Genomic DNA, 15,447 nt, shown 5'->3' on the forward strand with positions numbered 1-15,447 from the left:
TCTTCGCGTTAATGCGAAATAATTTAAAACTTGTACACGCAGTGTTAAATAAATAAGATTAAATAAAAATGTGTTCCCCTTCCCCCGTATTACGAGATTCACACATTTGTCGTTACTGTACTTTCGCATTTGCACGTTTGTAATGGACGTGTTCCTGGCCTGCTAATTCACTGAAGAGCGATTGAACCGTACTGGCCAACATAGTTAACGCTGTTTTATTAACGAATGTACGCACGGTACACGACACATATGTACCGTACATTACTGGAACGGTCTAACAACGTCGCAATGGGATACACGAAAATGCATGGAGCAATAATTACTTCGAATAATGAGACTTTCGTGCTAAACTTTTCGAGCACGAGGATTATTTACAGAATATTTTAGCGCCACGTTTGTGCATATAACAATACCGTTTTATGCACCGTACTGTGCCTGCGAGTTAAACATTGCTGTATTAATTCTGCAGCAAACACGAGAATATAATCTAACAATAAATTATTCAAAAATAGCATTTTATATTCCTGTCTCTAGAGAAAATAAATCCTTAGTTGGTATCGTATATTCCCTTCAAAATATAAAACAGGGATTGAGCAAGATATTAATTATGAATAAAATAAATACTGTCGCTGGTCTGTTAAAGTACCCCATAATACAGTTTAGTTATTAACATTAATGTTGCAATGAAAATAGAACAGAAATTATAAATTCTATAAAAATCAAGTTCAAAGACAATTTTAATAATTAGTTTTAATCCGTACCACTTTACTTGATTATTAAACTCCTTTTAAGCGTAACACTGCGTTTGCAGACAAGTCACATTTAGAAACTTCTGCGAAGCCTCAGAAGTTTAATTAGGCGAGATTCGTAATTTTAAACCGCTCGGGAAAGTTTACGTGGTTAAAAACTTTGGTAAGTGACCTTGACTGACCTTCGACCATCTTGAAACATAAACGGTATCTGTTTCGAAGGACTCATAAAAATTCTTGGTAGTTTCGTTATTCAAGGTCTCTGCTGTTTGGAACGTTTCGAAAAACTTTTCTAATCTCCGCGTTCTTTTGTTTTTCTTTTACTATGACAAATATATATATTATTTCGGCCTATCTTGTGACAGGTAGATCCGAAGCATTGTATTGAACATGTTGCATTCACTACTCGATTCGGATATGCCCTAAGGCGACTCGATGTTCTAATTATGACATGCTTTACCGTTTAGATATCTAAGGCTTGGTAACTTGCCTTGTATTTTGCCTTCCGACTGATGTCTGCATTAACGTAATAACGAGCTAACGAGCATGTTATCCGAACTAACATCGTGACAACGACGAGGTGTCTTTGTACGTGGAATAACAAAATCACAGAGAGGAAAAAATGGCGAGGAATTTGCATGACAAACGCGGTGAAAAAACATATTGCAACTGAAATCATATACCTGTCTCTTATTTTTTCGTTTCCTTCCGATACGATTGCTATTTTCGCGTGCTTTTAATTTAACTTTTGTTGCTAATTTCGAATCTTGCATTTTATCCTAGCATCGAAATTTCATTTTATAGTTCTTCCAGTGGGGGGAAATTAAATAAAATCAAGACTCTACTCTTTCCGAAGAAACTAAACAAAATTATTCAATTGTACTGTATTTGTCTTTAAATTAAAAATAAAAATGGTTCGAATTTAATTTCTAATTCATAGAACACACCTCTCATCCTTATACAACAGTGTGAAACGTTCGGTATTTTCACAATAATACGTTCGATTATTCTTTTCCGCGCGCACGTGAGAATTATAAACCGAAACACGGCGAATAAAGAAACAAAAACGTTTTACAGCCGAGTTGTTGCATATTGATAATACGTATTATTGTTTGAGCGCCGTGTGGAATCGATGACACGATGTATTTTTATTTATGCATATTTATTTCGTTACCGATTCAATGATGTTTATCGCGGAATACAACGGAAAACACAAAACTCAAACAAGTGGAAAGGTTCTTCCAGATTATCACTTATCGTTTAGTCGAACCAATTTTTGAAAATAATTAACCTAGCTTCGTTACTCGACTATCGGAGCTTGCATGAGTGTATTGGCACTTGAATTTTTATTTATGTTTACGGGACGTTCGGCCAACCCTGGGAAAAATTTGAACGGGGGAGATTCTGGAGGCCAAAATAAGACGAAAATCAAAAATATCACTTTCTTGACTGAGGCTTCATTAAAAAGTTATTAAAAAATTAAATTAAAAAATTTCAAATCATTCTGAAAAAATTAGTTTTGGTTGCGGGGCTCAATTAGAATCATTTTTGGTTAATACACATACCCTTGAAATTCTACCCACTTTCGAAAAAAAAATTCGAGTAGGTACTGAAATTTTTAGACGAAATTGACAAATTTCAAATCATACTAAAAAAAATTATATTTAGTTACAGGAGTTAATTACAAGCATTTTTGGTGAATACACATACCCTCGAAATCCTACTCAATTTCGAGAAAAAATTCGAGTAGTTGAAAATTTTCGGTGAAATTGAAAAAATTTCAAATCGTTCTGGAAAAAATATTTTCAGTTGCAGGAGTCAATTACAAGCATTTTCGGTGAATAGACATACACCAGAATTCTTACGCAGTTTCGAGAAAAAAATTCCTTACCGAAAATCTAATGTGAGGCTAGAAATGCTTGCCCGAATTTTCATGCGAATCTTTAAAACATCATAACTCCTGAACGGATTGGACGATTTTAATGTTTCAGAAGGCAAATAATGCGTATTTTAGTGGAGAATATGTAGAAATTCTAACAGTATTGAAAAAGTTGTTCCTTGACACCGTAAAATGAGAAAAACCCCCTAAAACTGGTCCAATGTTCAAACGGCCATAACTCCTACAGTAGTAAAGGTATCTATATAAATTTATTAAAAATGAAAAACAAACTTTTAAGAAAAATGGACAGGGGAATAAATGTTTTGGCTACAAAAAGAAAATTTCAAGTCGGTTTGAAAAAATTATTTTCGTTTGGGGGGGTCAATTATAATCATTTTTAGTCATTAGACATACCCTCGAAATTTTATCTACTTTCGAGAAAAAAATATAAGAAGGTGTGAAATTTTTCGGCGGAAAAAAAAATTTCAAATCGTTCTTAACAAATTATTTCTGGTTGCGGGGGTCAATTACAATCATTTTTGGTGGATAGACCTACCCTCGAAATCCTACCCACTTTCTAGAAAACAATTCAGTACGGGCGGAAATTTAAACGTAAATAACTTTTTAACGGATCCTCAATCAACAATCATTGGTATTCTTGATTTTCGTCTTATTTTAGCCTCTAGAGTCTCCCGTTAAAATGTTTCCCAGAGGTGGTTGAACACCCTGTATATTTCGTTACCGATTCAACGATGTTTATCGCAGAATACAACAGAAAACGCAAAACTCAGACAAGTGGAAAGGTTCTTCAAAATTATTACTTATCATTTACTCGAATCAATTTTTGAAAGTAACAAACCTAACTTCGTTATTGACTATCTACTATTGACACTTGCATCCACGTTCGTTTGGTTTTGTAAGTGAGCTTCGTTCCTCGTGGCTGTCCACGCGATCGTAAGCTAAGATTGTTGGTGGATAGCGGGCAGCATCACGCGAACAATATTAAAAGAAAGTAACGCGGTGCTCGAGCAACCTCTGCAGAAGAGTGGGTTGCCTCAAGCTACTTACCAATGCCATTACTGTCCTTTCACCCTTCTCAACCATTGCACCATTCTAACCCGTCCTCTCTGCATCACAACGACTTGCACCCTTCTCGACCATTTCAAACCAGACGTTTTCTGGGTTCGTCGGGCCACGCATACAACTTTAATGACTCGTGATTGTCATGACTTCTGCTCTTTGCGCCGCTCTTTTCATTTCTAACGCGCGGTTCACCCGGGGAAAACGACGTCTGCTCTGTTGGTAATTCGTGGGCGAAAAAAAATTCTAAGCTCGCGAATACCTTCTGAAATTCAACGACAATGTTTAGATATTTGTACGCGGATTCGTTCGACGTAAACGCGCCCCATGCACTACTTTAATGACGCCGTGGTTGTCGTGACTTTTGCTCTTTGCGTCACTCTTCTCGTTTCTGAGGAATTTCGTTAACCCCTGAGAAAGAATTCCACGTTCAGTAAAATTTATATCGGGTTAATTATTATTGCCTGTTCCCTTGCATTATGCTTTATTACTTCTTGCTTGAACTAGAAGGAAACGAGAGGTTCGTGTAAAATGTATGTCATAAATCATACAAATATTTCGAATTTAGCATACCGTTTCTTTGAAATCTTCTCTGGATGCTCTAAAATTTATTTCTGATTTTAGAAATAGCACAAATCAAAACGTAGAAATTATTTTTATTTCGTAAAGGAACGGTCGCGTTAGCGATCAAGAATTTAGTTCTTTCATTGTTGCTGTATACAATGTCCGTGGATTACGAGCCGAACATCTCAAATTAGTCCCATAATTCTGCGCAATATACTAGTCTCGTTTCGAACGTCCAGCGGCGAAATAATGATCGTATAGCGTGATAAAATTCTATAATAGTTCTCCAACTCCGTTTCTTTCATTATTGGAAGCATATGGTATAAAGTTTCCTCGTTGTACATGACAAAGGCATCGATACACAGGATCTTAACGAGAAAGCTACGATAATTGAAAGTCGCGTTAAATTCAAATTAAATCGCTGCGATTCTCTATTGTCATAAAAAATAATCGGTTCCGGAAAAGAAACTGTTTCCTTATCTGCACGAAATTACCTGGTCGAGCCAAGAACCGATTCGAATTTTCATAACTCCTTCCAAGTGTCACGTAAAATGTTAAACAGTAACCGACAAAGTCGTAAGAAAAATTAAGATAAAAGAAAATAATAGAAATGCCCGTTCTGGAAACTTTAATAATTCTAAAACTACATTTTAGCGATTATTGATTACTGGAAGCAATCTTTTATAATTGAACTATACAAATAGTATTGAAAAATACGTTCTTATCATTTAATTTTAGTTCTTGTCGAGTTGTCAACGATTTCGTTTAAACTTTTCACGACGCTACTATCGTTTAAAAACTGTTGCTTTTCTCTTCCAGGGGCGAAGTATAACCTGTCGCAAACGATAAGTACGTACAAGGTACACATGTTACTCACTATACTATCGGTGAGAATGACCGATTACGGAACCTATAAATGCATATCACGGAATTCTATCGGAGAAACGGACGGCACCATTACTCTCTATCGTAAGTATGTTTACAATCTATTAAATTATAAACGATTTCAAAATAAAAATTGCTACAGCAGTCTGGAAGTTCTTCGAATTATTTTCACATTCTTTTTAACCGAAGAAATTTGATCAAAAATCGCAAACCTCTGGTGACTGATCTTTTAAAGTTTTTTTTTTAATTTCGTAAAAGTGTTTGAGCGAGAAAAATAGTCTTGGAAACGATTGCCAGTCGTTTCAGAGGGTGCAAATATCAAAAAGCAATTTATCGTCGCGATAAAGCGAGCCTTTCTATCTTCCTGAAAATCGTATTTCCGCGAATCGCCGATAACCGCGATCGTCCCTCTGTTTCCCGACGAAAAGAAGCCGCGGCTATCAATCCAAGCCGTAATTGTGTGTTCTGCGTTGCCCTACTCGCGGATCGAACTTCTTGACATGGCGCTTTAATCAACTATCCGCTCGATACGTTCCTGGGAAAGCTACTTAAACAGTCGTTCGGTCGCGATCGCGATTTGATGCACGTATCCGTATTAAATTTCCCCTCTAAATAGCAAGCAACCCTGATGGAATGAGATTTCACAAATTGAGCAATAACATTTTTAATGGACAGCCGAAATTAAACCGGAAAATTTATCTTTAATGTGCCGCTTTCTCGTTACTGGGTCGAACAGGAATATTTCTTGCCCTCCAACACGATTTATATTTAACAAAATGTGAAATCTATTTAAATAAACTGGGCCAGCCGTTCAGTTTTGCTCGTTGTAACAATTATATTTCATTTGGTTAATCGAAAGGATTTTATACATTCAACGATAACAAACGTACATATGTTTGTGCGAGCATTGTTTGTAAAATATGCAACCTACCGATTAAATTTACGTTGTTTGCAGATATTCCATCACCGACAACGGAATTGAAGACGACGACTACAACCCCAATCCCAACGATTCAGGAAGGTAAAATAAATTGCAACGTAATGCTTCTTTAACTGTTATTAATGCTACTCAGGGCGACAGAAAATTAATGGGTCTGATAAAAATAAAGATACCAATGTATTTATTTTCGTGCAAACAGTCCCCGATAGATTCGATAGATTAATTGCAACGATTCTATAGCAAATTAGGTGACTGAAAATTTATCCAATTTAAAAAAAAACAATATCGTTACTTTATCGTCGTATTGTACATTCGTACAGCTACTAAACACTTAATTTCTATAATGAGTTATTTCACGGATAATTCCCATCGTATAAAGAGTTGTAGCAGTAATAATAATAAATATCAGATACTTACGGATGAATATTACTATTTAGTAGTATTTATTTAGTAATATTGCTCAATGTAAACTAAAGGGAATTATTTAAATTATTTCTTACAAAGAATGATTATTAAAGCAAAGAAATGTTTATAAAAGGTCAGATAAAATGGTTAACAATGTGGTGGGAGCTGGGATTCGCATTTGAGAGCTTAAATCACCACGAAATTCTATTTTTCCTTTAATTCCGCAATGGTAACACGTTCACTGTCCAGACTCTCATCAGGCCTATCCAATCGCACAGCGTTATGGCCCGTATGCGGGTCATAGACCGTGAAAGCGTCAAGCCACAATCTACACTGTGACAAATGCTGTTGTAACGCGGAAATAGTAACACTGATATTTGCGTTTGATTGCTTTCAGTTGAAAATATACAAAACTCGCGACAGAGACCGTTCCCTGGCGCAGAACTCGGTCCAGATCAAAAATCGGATTCGTCGCTACCCAATATGATTCGAAACGATGGTACGTAATTTTTATCGTTACTAATAATCATCTTAAATATAGACGTTGCAAAACGTTGATCGGTATTTGTGAAATCAGCTTTCGAGCTTCTCGTAATAATTAATATTACGGTCGACTGACGCTCAAATTCGATCTAAGACTCGCGTAAAAAGGAGAATGTTAAAAAAGTAACAAATTTGTACCCCACCAAGCACCTAAAATAACTATAAGGCATTATTCTACAGATTCTGCACTTTGAATTGTGCACAATTGTTTATAGCAAGTACAATGGGAAAGTCGTGAAAAATGTGGTTGAAGTTGACGATGCTACGAAAGACGAATCATAACTTTCTGACTTCAAATGACTATAACTTTGAAGTGAATGCATAGAACGTAACAATTCCGACGCTATTTTGTCAAGATAAGTCAATATTTCTATAATATGCAAGGAAATGTTGCCCAGATTGTTGGTTAGTAACAATAAAGCGCAAGAGATTAAGATGATGTATTAGGATGCAAATATTCCTCAAAATACGTTTAATAGTATACTGTAACTCTTTCCTGGAATAGAATTAAATGCATTCAATATGAAAAACTGTTATTATATTTCATCCCCTTCTTCTTTGGATCATAATTTTTTAATGAATTTAACATTAACGATGACGTTCACAACATATACGATATGGTTGCTATCGTGCGATCTGAAGTGTTTATACTTCAGTTGGTTCAGCTGGTTCGTTACATTCTTGTAGAGTTGTTTATCTGGAGAAGATGACACCACTATGGTTTTCCACGATACTTTTTCTTTCGTCTGGAATTGGACCACAGTCTTATATGAAATGCTATCCAGTGCAAACCAAGCGATTCCTAGATTTTTTTAGATTTGAGATTTTATTTTATTTTGAAGACATGTTTTTACATTACATTTACATTTGTATTACGATTTTTGTAGTGTGCTCGTGTAGTGTGCTTTGTAGTCTAGTGCGATTTGTGTAATGTACTTTGTAGCCTAATATAATTCTTGTAGTGTATTGTAGCTCACGTTATAGTGTAAAATGGAGAGAAACTGTATTATTTGTAGCAAGTCACTTGCAAAGTTAGCTCGAAACAAATACCATAAGTGCAATGACAATTGCTATTGTATGGGATGCTATCGAAGCAGAAATGTCAATAGCACGGGTGACAGCACTTTTATAGAAGTAGATTAGTTTTATGAAGCAGTTCCCAGAGTTCAAAAGTGTTGCTGAACATTGACAGAAGTCATATGTCAAGAAAAAGGGGCATCTTTGGTTGCAGTTTACAGAGTTCGTTAAAAGTAAGGTTGGACTTGCTGCAATTGTTGGACATACTTGTGAGTGTAAAATAGGCCAAAGTGTAGTGGGGTGTTGTTCACATATGGTAACAGTATTATGGTACTTCGAATTTGCGCGACATCAAACATCCATACATTCACCTGCCAACTTCCTCAACAGATACTTAATCGAAGAAATATCATCTGAAGAAGAAGAGGAGGATGAAATATAAAATAGTTCTTCATGTTGAATGCATTCCATCCCGTTTTAGAGCTGAGTTACAGTATACACGTAAACATATTGTAGAATCAAGCCGGTCCGCCTTTTCCACTCGCTTCTATTGCTCTCCTCCACCGATCACATTCACCTAATCTCTCATATACACACACATACATGTACGCCCTGAGACAAAACCTACACGCATTCTGCATTCGTCTTCGCAACCTGGCAATCGATTAATTTATTTACTCGGTATGAACAGCTGACTTCGACTCCGGTCATAGCAATCAATTGACGCCTCACGCACTTTCACAACAACACACTCGGCCATCTTGCATGATATCTGCCCTCAAATATCCATTGTTCATTCTTCACCTGATGAGATATCACTAGCTTCATTAACCCACGGTTTCATGTGTTCCGCCAAAGTCGATGTCTGCTGCGGACCTTCGTGCTCGCCCACCTTACACACAATGGAACGATCATTCCTTAGGATTCTTTCAACTCGATACGGACCTAAGAATTTGGACGCAAATTTCAAACCCGGGCCGTACTGGGTTCTCTTTATAGCAACCAACTCTCCCTCTTTGTATTGCCGAGCTTTCTTTCTATGTTTATCGTATCCGCGACGATTTTCACGCTGAATCTTCAAAAAATTTTCCTTAGCTTGATTCCGCAGCTCTTCCCTGTTACTTTGAAACAAATCAATCCATTCCTTCTCTATTAACTCACGAATATCCGGATTATCCTTCATTCGTGGGTATGTCCCAAACAGTAACTTAAACGGCGTTGTACTGATGCTCCTATGAGGTGTTGCATTTAAAAATTTCTGCGCAATATCCAAATCGCGATACCACTCTTCCGGTTTCGGTGCCGACAACTTTGTCACTACTGGTATTAGCGTTCTGTTTACGCGCTCCACTTGACCATTAGCCCTTGGCATTCCCGCAGTTATTAAAATTTGTTCTATCGCTTCCAATCTACAATATTCCCGAAAATCATGAGAAGTGAAAGCTGTACCCTGATCAGAGATCATTCTCCTGGGATTTCCAAAAATTGACGATTGTTTTTTCAAACGTTCTATCACTTTGGAGGTAGCTGTAGTCTTCGTGGCATACAGCCACACAAACTTCGAAAATGCATCCACAACTACAAAAATATGCTTATAAGTCTTTCGCGTAGATGGAAGTGGTCCAAGATGGTCAATATGATATGTGTCTAATGGCACATTTCCCTTGTCAATAGAATGTAAAAATCCTTCCTGTCTCCCATGTTTCCTTTCAGCAAGAATACACGGAACACAATTACGCACCACTTTCTCTACTTTTGATTTTATATCTGCGAACCAATAGTCTTTCCTAACTAGTGTCTCCGTTTTCGCACTCCCGATATGACCGTTCTCGTGTACACGTCGAATGATTTGCGATTGCATAATACGCGGCACTATTAATTTTACGTCACTCTCAATTTCTTTAAATAAAAGGCCATTCCGCACTACAAACCCACTTAACTGTTTTTCATTCACTGCTTCAACAATCGGTTTCAAACTCTCATCCTCACACTGCGCTTTACGTAACCTCACAATCATACTATCCTCACATTCGTCTACTAACATACACTTTGGAAGCGGATTCCGGCTTAACGCGTCTACATGTCTTAAACTATTTCCCGAACGGTGCTCTATTTTATAATTAAACTCCTCTAATAAAAGAGCCCATCTCGCAATTCGAACGCACAAATCTCTCTTACGCATCGTTAATGTAAACGCCTGACAATCTGTAACTATTTTAAACGGTATACCTAACAAATATATTCTAAATTTTCGTAGGGCTTTAACTATTGCCAAAACCTACAGCTCATAACTAATATATTTCGATTCTGCTGGTGTTGTTTTTCCGCTTGCAAAGTATACTGGATAAAATTTATTATCATTACTATCACGCTGTAGAAGAATCGCACCATAACCATACATTGAAGCATCAGTATGTAATTCCGTTTCCGCTTCTAATCTATATAATTTCAAAAACTGGTCCATTGCTCAAAATAGTTTTTAACCTCGTAAACGCTAATTTTTCCTCTTCCCCAAAATGAAAGTTAACGTTTGCTTTCAATAAGTTTGTTAACGGTCGCGCAATCACGGAATAATTTCGGATAAATTTTCCTAAAGTAACCAGCCAAACCCAAAAAACTTTGATTCTGCTTGAAATTTTGTGGTTGGGGAAATCTCATAACTGCTTCTGTTTTCTTTTCCGACGGGCGAATGCTTCCGTCTTCAATTATGTGCCCTAAAAACTCTATTCTTGTCTGCAGAAAACTACACTTTTTCCAGTTAATGTTCAAACCGAATTCTTCTGCAACGCGCAACACTATTTTAAATTTTCTATACCATCTTCGTAATCTAATGAGGGAATAATTAAATCGTCCATATAAACTATAACTTTTTTCTTATTAATTAAATCCTTAAAAACAGCATTTATAAATTTTTGAAATACCGCTGGTGAATTACATAAACCGAATGGAACATATAGAAATTCATATTGGCCGTTTGGAACTATGAAAGCAGTATATTTCCTACTATCTTCATCTATAAGCACGTGAAAAAATCCATTTTTTAAATCCAACGTACTAAAAATATGTGAACCTTGTAGAGCATCCAATTGATCTTCGATTAGTGGCAACGGGTATCGATCTTTAATTATTTTTGTATTAAGTTTTCTATAATCTATACAGAGCCTGGTTGTATTGTCTTTTTTCTTTACAAGTACTACTGGACTGGCATAATCAGAAAGAGACGGCTGCACAATACCGTCAGCAAGCCACTGCTTTATATGTTTGTCAACTTCTTCTTTTTCAAGAGGGGATAATCGTCTAGCCCTCTGGTAAACTGGTTCATCATCTTTAACCGTTATGGACATTTTTATACCCGTTTCTCGTGTTTTGACCGGTTCATAATTTTTTATCGAATCGCGAATGATGCCTCTATGTTTGGTATTGGAAATATTCGACAAATCGATCTCATTTGCTTCATCTATACAATCTATTTTGTAAATTTCGGATATATTACTGTCTAACTGATCTTCTTTTTCAACGCTACGAATAGAAATCTCGCCTCTCTTAATATTCATTTCAACTGCATTTAAAAAATCGGTGCCAATTATCAAATCATGTTGCATTAACGTATTAGATATTACCCAGATGTTAATTGGGTATTTATTACCATCGATTTCTATTTGCGCATTGAACTCGCCTATTGTTTTGTTACTTTGAGATCCAATTCCGCAAAATGTAATTTCTCGTCGTAATAACTGTGGTGATCCTATTTTCACATATTGCTCTGCACGCATTACCGACAAATCACTACCGGTATCAACTAGCGCTGTTAAATTCTCTCCATTTATCCTTACTTTCTTATAATATTTTTCGCGCATATACCGCGAAATATCACAAACGTTGTTTACATCGTCCTTCTTTGAACAATTCGCCGCTACGTGACCAAATGCTTGACATTTAAAACATTTCGCGCCGCGACTTTTCAAATGACAGTTCGCACTATAATGGCCTTCCATACCGCAATTAAAACAACGATTAACACTTTTGGATACTTCCCTTCTCTCGTATCCCTCGACTCTCGGTGATGTGATTCTTTCGTTCTCCCTCGATGGTCGCAATGGCCTCTCTTCCAGTCGCAGCGGTCTATACGCTCTGTCGCCAGGACCCGGTTGACGGTACATTCTTTCTTCTATTTTCGATGGCTGGAACGTTCTCTCTTCTGTTCTCCATGGTCGAAATATCCTCTCCTCTGTCCTCCATGGTCGAAACATATTTTCTTCCTTCCTTGTATATGGATACGTCGTCGACAAGGATTTTCCATACAACGATACTTTCCCGAACGCCTCCAATAACGATGTCTTCGTGTTCAGCCTCTGAGCACGAGCAATGTTTCCTTAACGTGAAATCTGGAATTCCCTCAATAATGTAGTTCACTGTCTCTCCGTCGCTCAAGCCAATACGATTCGCCATAATCACTTTTTCGTGCATATACTGGCTAAACGCTTCCTCTCGTTTCCAAATACGCCGTTCAAATTCCTGCCGCAAATGAATCTTGCTTGGCTCGTGAAAAAACATTCCTCGTAAACCTTCTAGGAGCTCTTCGACCGTCATTACGATGCACTCGGGTTTTGAGTGGAACCACTCAAACGCTTTCCCTTTTAATCGTGACGAAATGGCAAGTTTTACTATTCCGTCTGCCACCTGATATGTTGCTCTCAGTAGCCGCACTTGTTTTTCCCATGTTTCATACGTCTCGCTGTTGCCATCGAAATGATTTAACATGTCCGCTACCATCGGTGCAGTTAAGCGCGGTGTTGTCTCATATTGTATCGGACGAGGTGCATTAATCGCCTGATTATTGCCACCAATTGTAAATTGTTGCATGCTTTTCAAAAACTCAATCTCCCTGCGTGCCAGGTCAAGTTCGTCTTCTTTCAATTTCTTCTCTCCCCGGCAAAGCTCAATCTCCCGTTGCATGTTTGCCCGTTCCAACACACTCATAGAAGGGATGTTTGTCGCCCCCGACTGTTCAATTAAGTCCTCCTGATGATCTGACGATTCCATTGAATAGTCTCACGTCCAGCTACCCGATGGATCAGCTTCCATTAACCGGTTTATTAATTCCGATTTTACTCCTGACGAACTCAGCCCCAAAACTCGTAGCTTCTCCTTCAATTCCACTACGGAAAATTCACTAGCAGCTCTCGTTAGCAGACTCATGGTAAAATGAAAAATAACTCACAACGCTAACCGTCACTATCTCAATCACACTAGGGTCATTCCATGCGAAGTCGGACACTTTTCGGAGTACCATGTCGGATTTTGTTCTACTTTGAATATGTTGTAGTCTTTAGTGATATATAAACGTATCTCGAAGGATTTTTAAAAATAATAAAAATTGTTGGTTTTACATCTGTTTGAAATATAGAGCTCCCTTTTTTCAATAAATAATAGCTGCTAAAGTAAAGAAGTTATAAAAATGAAATTTTAGGTACTTGTAGCAGACCCATGGGAGTATCAAATAAAAACTATTTCAATTAATAAAAAAATTTTTTTGACTATTTATTTTGCAATTGTTTACAACAAATGTCATTTTTTTATAGCGGGGACATATTTAAAAATCTGAAAAAAATGGGCATATAGTCCTGTTTGTCCCCTTCACGGACCAAGTTTTAAAAATACGGACACTTTAAAATTGGCCTTATAAAAATTAATTGAATGGAACGCTGCGTCGCGTCGTGACATGCTGGCTCGACCGGCCAAGTCGCGCAGTGCCTGCAACCGCCAAGCGGCTACACCTGCTATTGTTATACATAGGGTGTTGGACTGCTGGAAAATGTAACAGTTATTGGACACTCACTCTTTGTCAATGACACTTAGCATTATACACATTTAAGTTGTCAATATTCAATGGGATAGGATGTTCAATGTTCTAATGGGATAGGATATGATGGGATGTGATGGGATTAGGTTCTGGTTAAGAAATAATGGTTGGATTGTACCAATGATCATCTACCGGATTAAATTGTTTGTTATAAAATTACTTACCTCATAACAGCTACAACTGTTGATTTTTCACTGTCTGAATAAATTCGGGCAGTTAAATGCGTTACTTCTTTAGTTGGTGTAAATAAGTGAAAATTGCGTGTTCCACAGATTGTTGTAGCCAGTCCACGCCTTTCCAGCAAGAATTCCGAATGTTCCTTATATTCTTATTTTGAGTTGAATTCAAAATGTACATTTTTAACAGCAACACAGTTTGTAGATGAATTAGAAATCCGATTACCAAAGTTGCAAATTCACGATTTTATTGCAAGAAGTCAAAGCAGCTTTTTTAAATATTCTAAAGAAAATGTAGGACCTGATGAATTTGTTGTCGTCGGCGATTTTGCGGAAAATTATTCCTTCGCTACCCAAGACGAAATCCAAAATTATCATTGGTCCAACAAACAGGCGACAATACACACATTCATTGCATATTATCAGGTGGATATTTGTTTAAACCATGAAAACTTTGTAATTATTTCGGATTGTCTCCAACATGACAGCACTGCAATCCATTTATACCAGAAGAAATTAGTGGAATTTTTGAAGGAAACACATGGCACAACTATCAAGGAAATCAAATATTTTTCTGACGGAGCATCATCATAGTACAAAAATAAATATAATTTATTAATTCTCAATTTCCATTTTGAAGACTTTGGAATCAACGCCGAATGGCATTACTTTGCAACATCGCATGGCAAAAATGCATGAAATGGTATTGGTGGTTCTTTAAAACGCCTTACTGCTCGAGCTAGTTTACAAAGACCGTTGGAAGACCAGATAACGACACCACAAAAATTATTTGATTGGGCAACTGCCAATATTAAAAATATACATTTGCAATTCAGCTCAACAGAAGAATATAAGAAACATTCGGAATTCTTGCTGGAAAGGCGTGGACTGGCTATAACAATCTGCGGAACACGCAATTTTCACTTATTTACACCAACTAAAGAACTAACGCATTTAACTGCCCGAATTTATTCAGACAGTGAAAAAACAACAGTTGTAGCTGTTATGAGGTAAGTAATTTTATAACAAACAATTTAATCCGGTAGATGATCATTGGTACAATCCAACCATTATTTCTTAACCAGAACCTAATCCCATCACATCCCATCATATCCTATCCCACTAGAACATTGAACATCCTATCCCATTGAATATTGACAACTTAAATGTGTATAATTCTAAGTGTCATTGACAAAGAGTGAGTGTCCAATAACTGTTACATTTTCCAGCAGTCCAACACCCTATGTATAACAATAGCAGGTATAGCCGCTTGGCGGTTGCAGGCACTGCGCGACTTGGCCGGTCGAGCCAGCATACCACGACGCGACCCAGCGTTCCATTCAATT

General features: G+C 37.1%; 1 protein-coding gene across 1 annotated transcript in view; it reads left to right on the forward strand.

Annotated features, from left to right (window-relative positions):
- The window catches only part of LOC122402537 (opioid-binding protein/cell adhesion molecule homolog), a 193,344-nt gene that overhangs the window by 172,810 nt on the left and 5,087 nt on the right, over positions 1 to 15,447 (forward strand). Inside the window, exons 7-9 of the mRNA XM_043405409.1 lie at positions 5,092 to 5,241; positions 6,113 to 6,178; positions 6,900 to 7,001. Of these exons, the coding sequence (XP_043261344.1) occupies positions 5,092 to 5,241; positions 6,113 to 6,178; positions 6,900 to 7,001 (318 nt within the window). The remainder of the gene's footprint in view (positions 1 to 5,091; positions 5,242 to 6,112; positions 6,179 to 6,899; positions 7,002 to 15,447) is intronic.

The sequence above is a fragment of the Colletes gigas genome, unplaced genomic scaffold (genome assembly GCF_013123115.1).
Source record: "Colletes gigas isolate AHSC1104 unplaced genomic scaffold, ASM1312311v1 Colletes_gigas_Sc00037, whole genome shotgun sequence".
Taxonomy (NCBI): domain Eukaryota; kingdom Metazoa; phylum Arthropoda; class Insecta; order Hymenoptera; family Colletidae; genus Colletes; species Colletes gigas.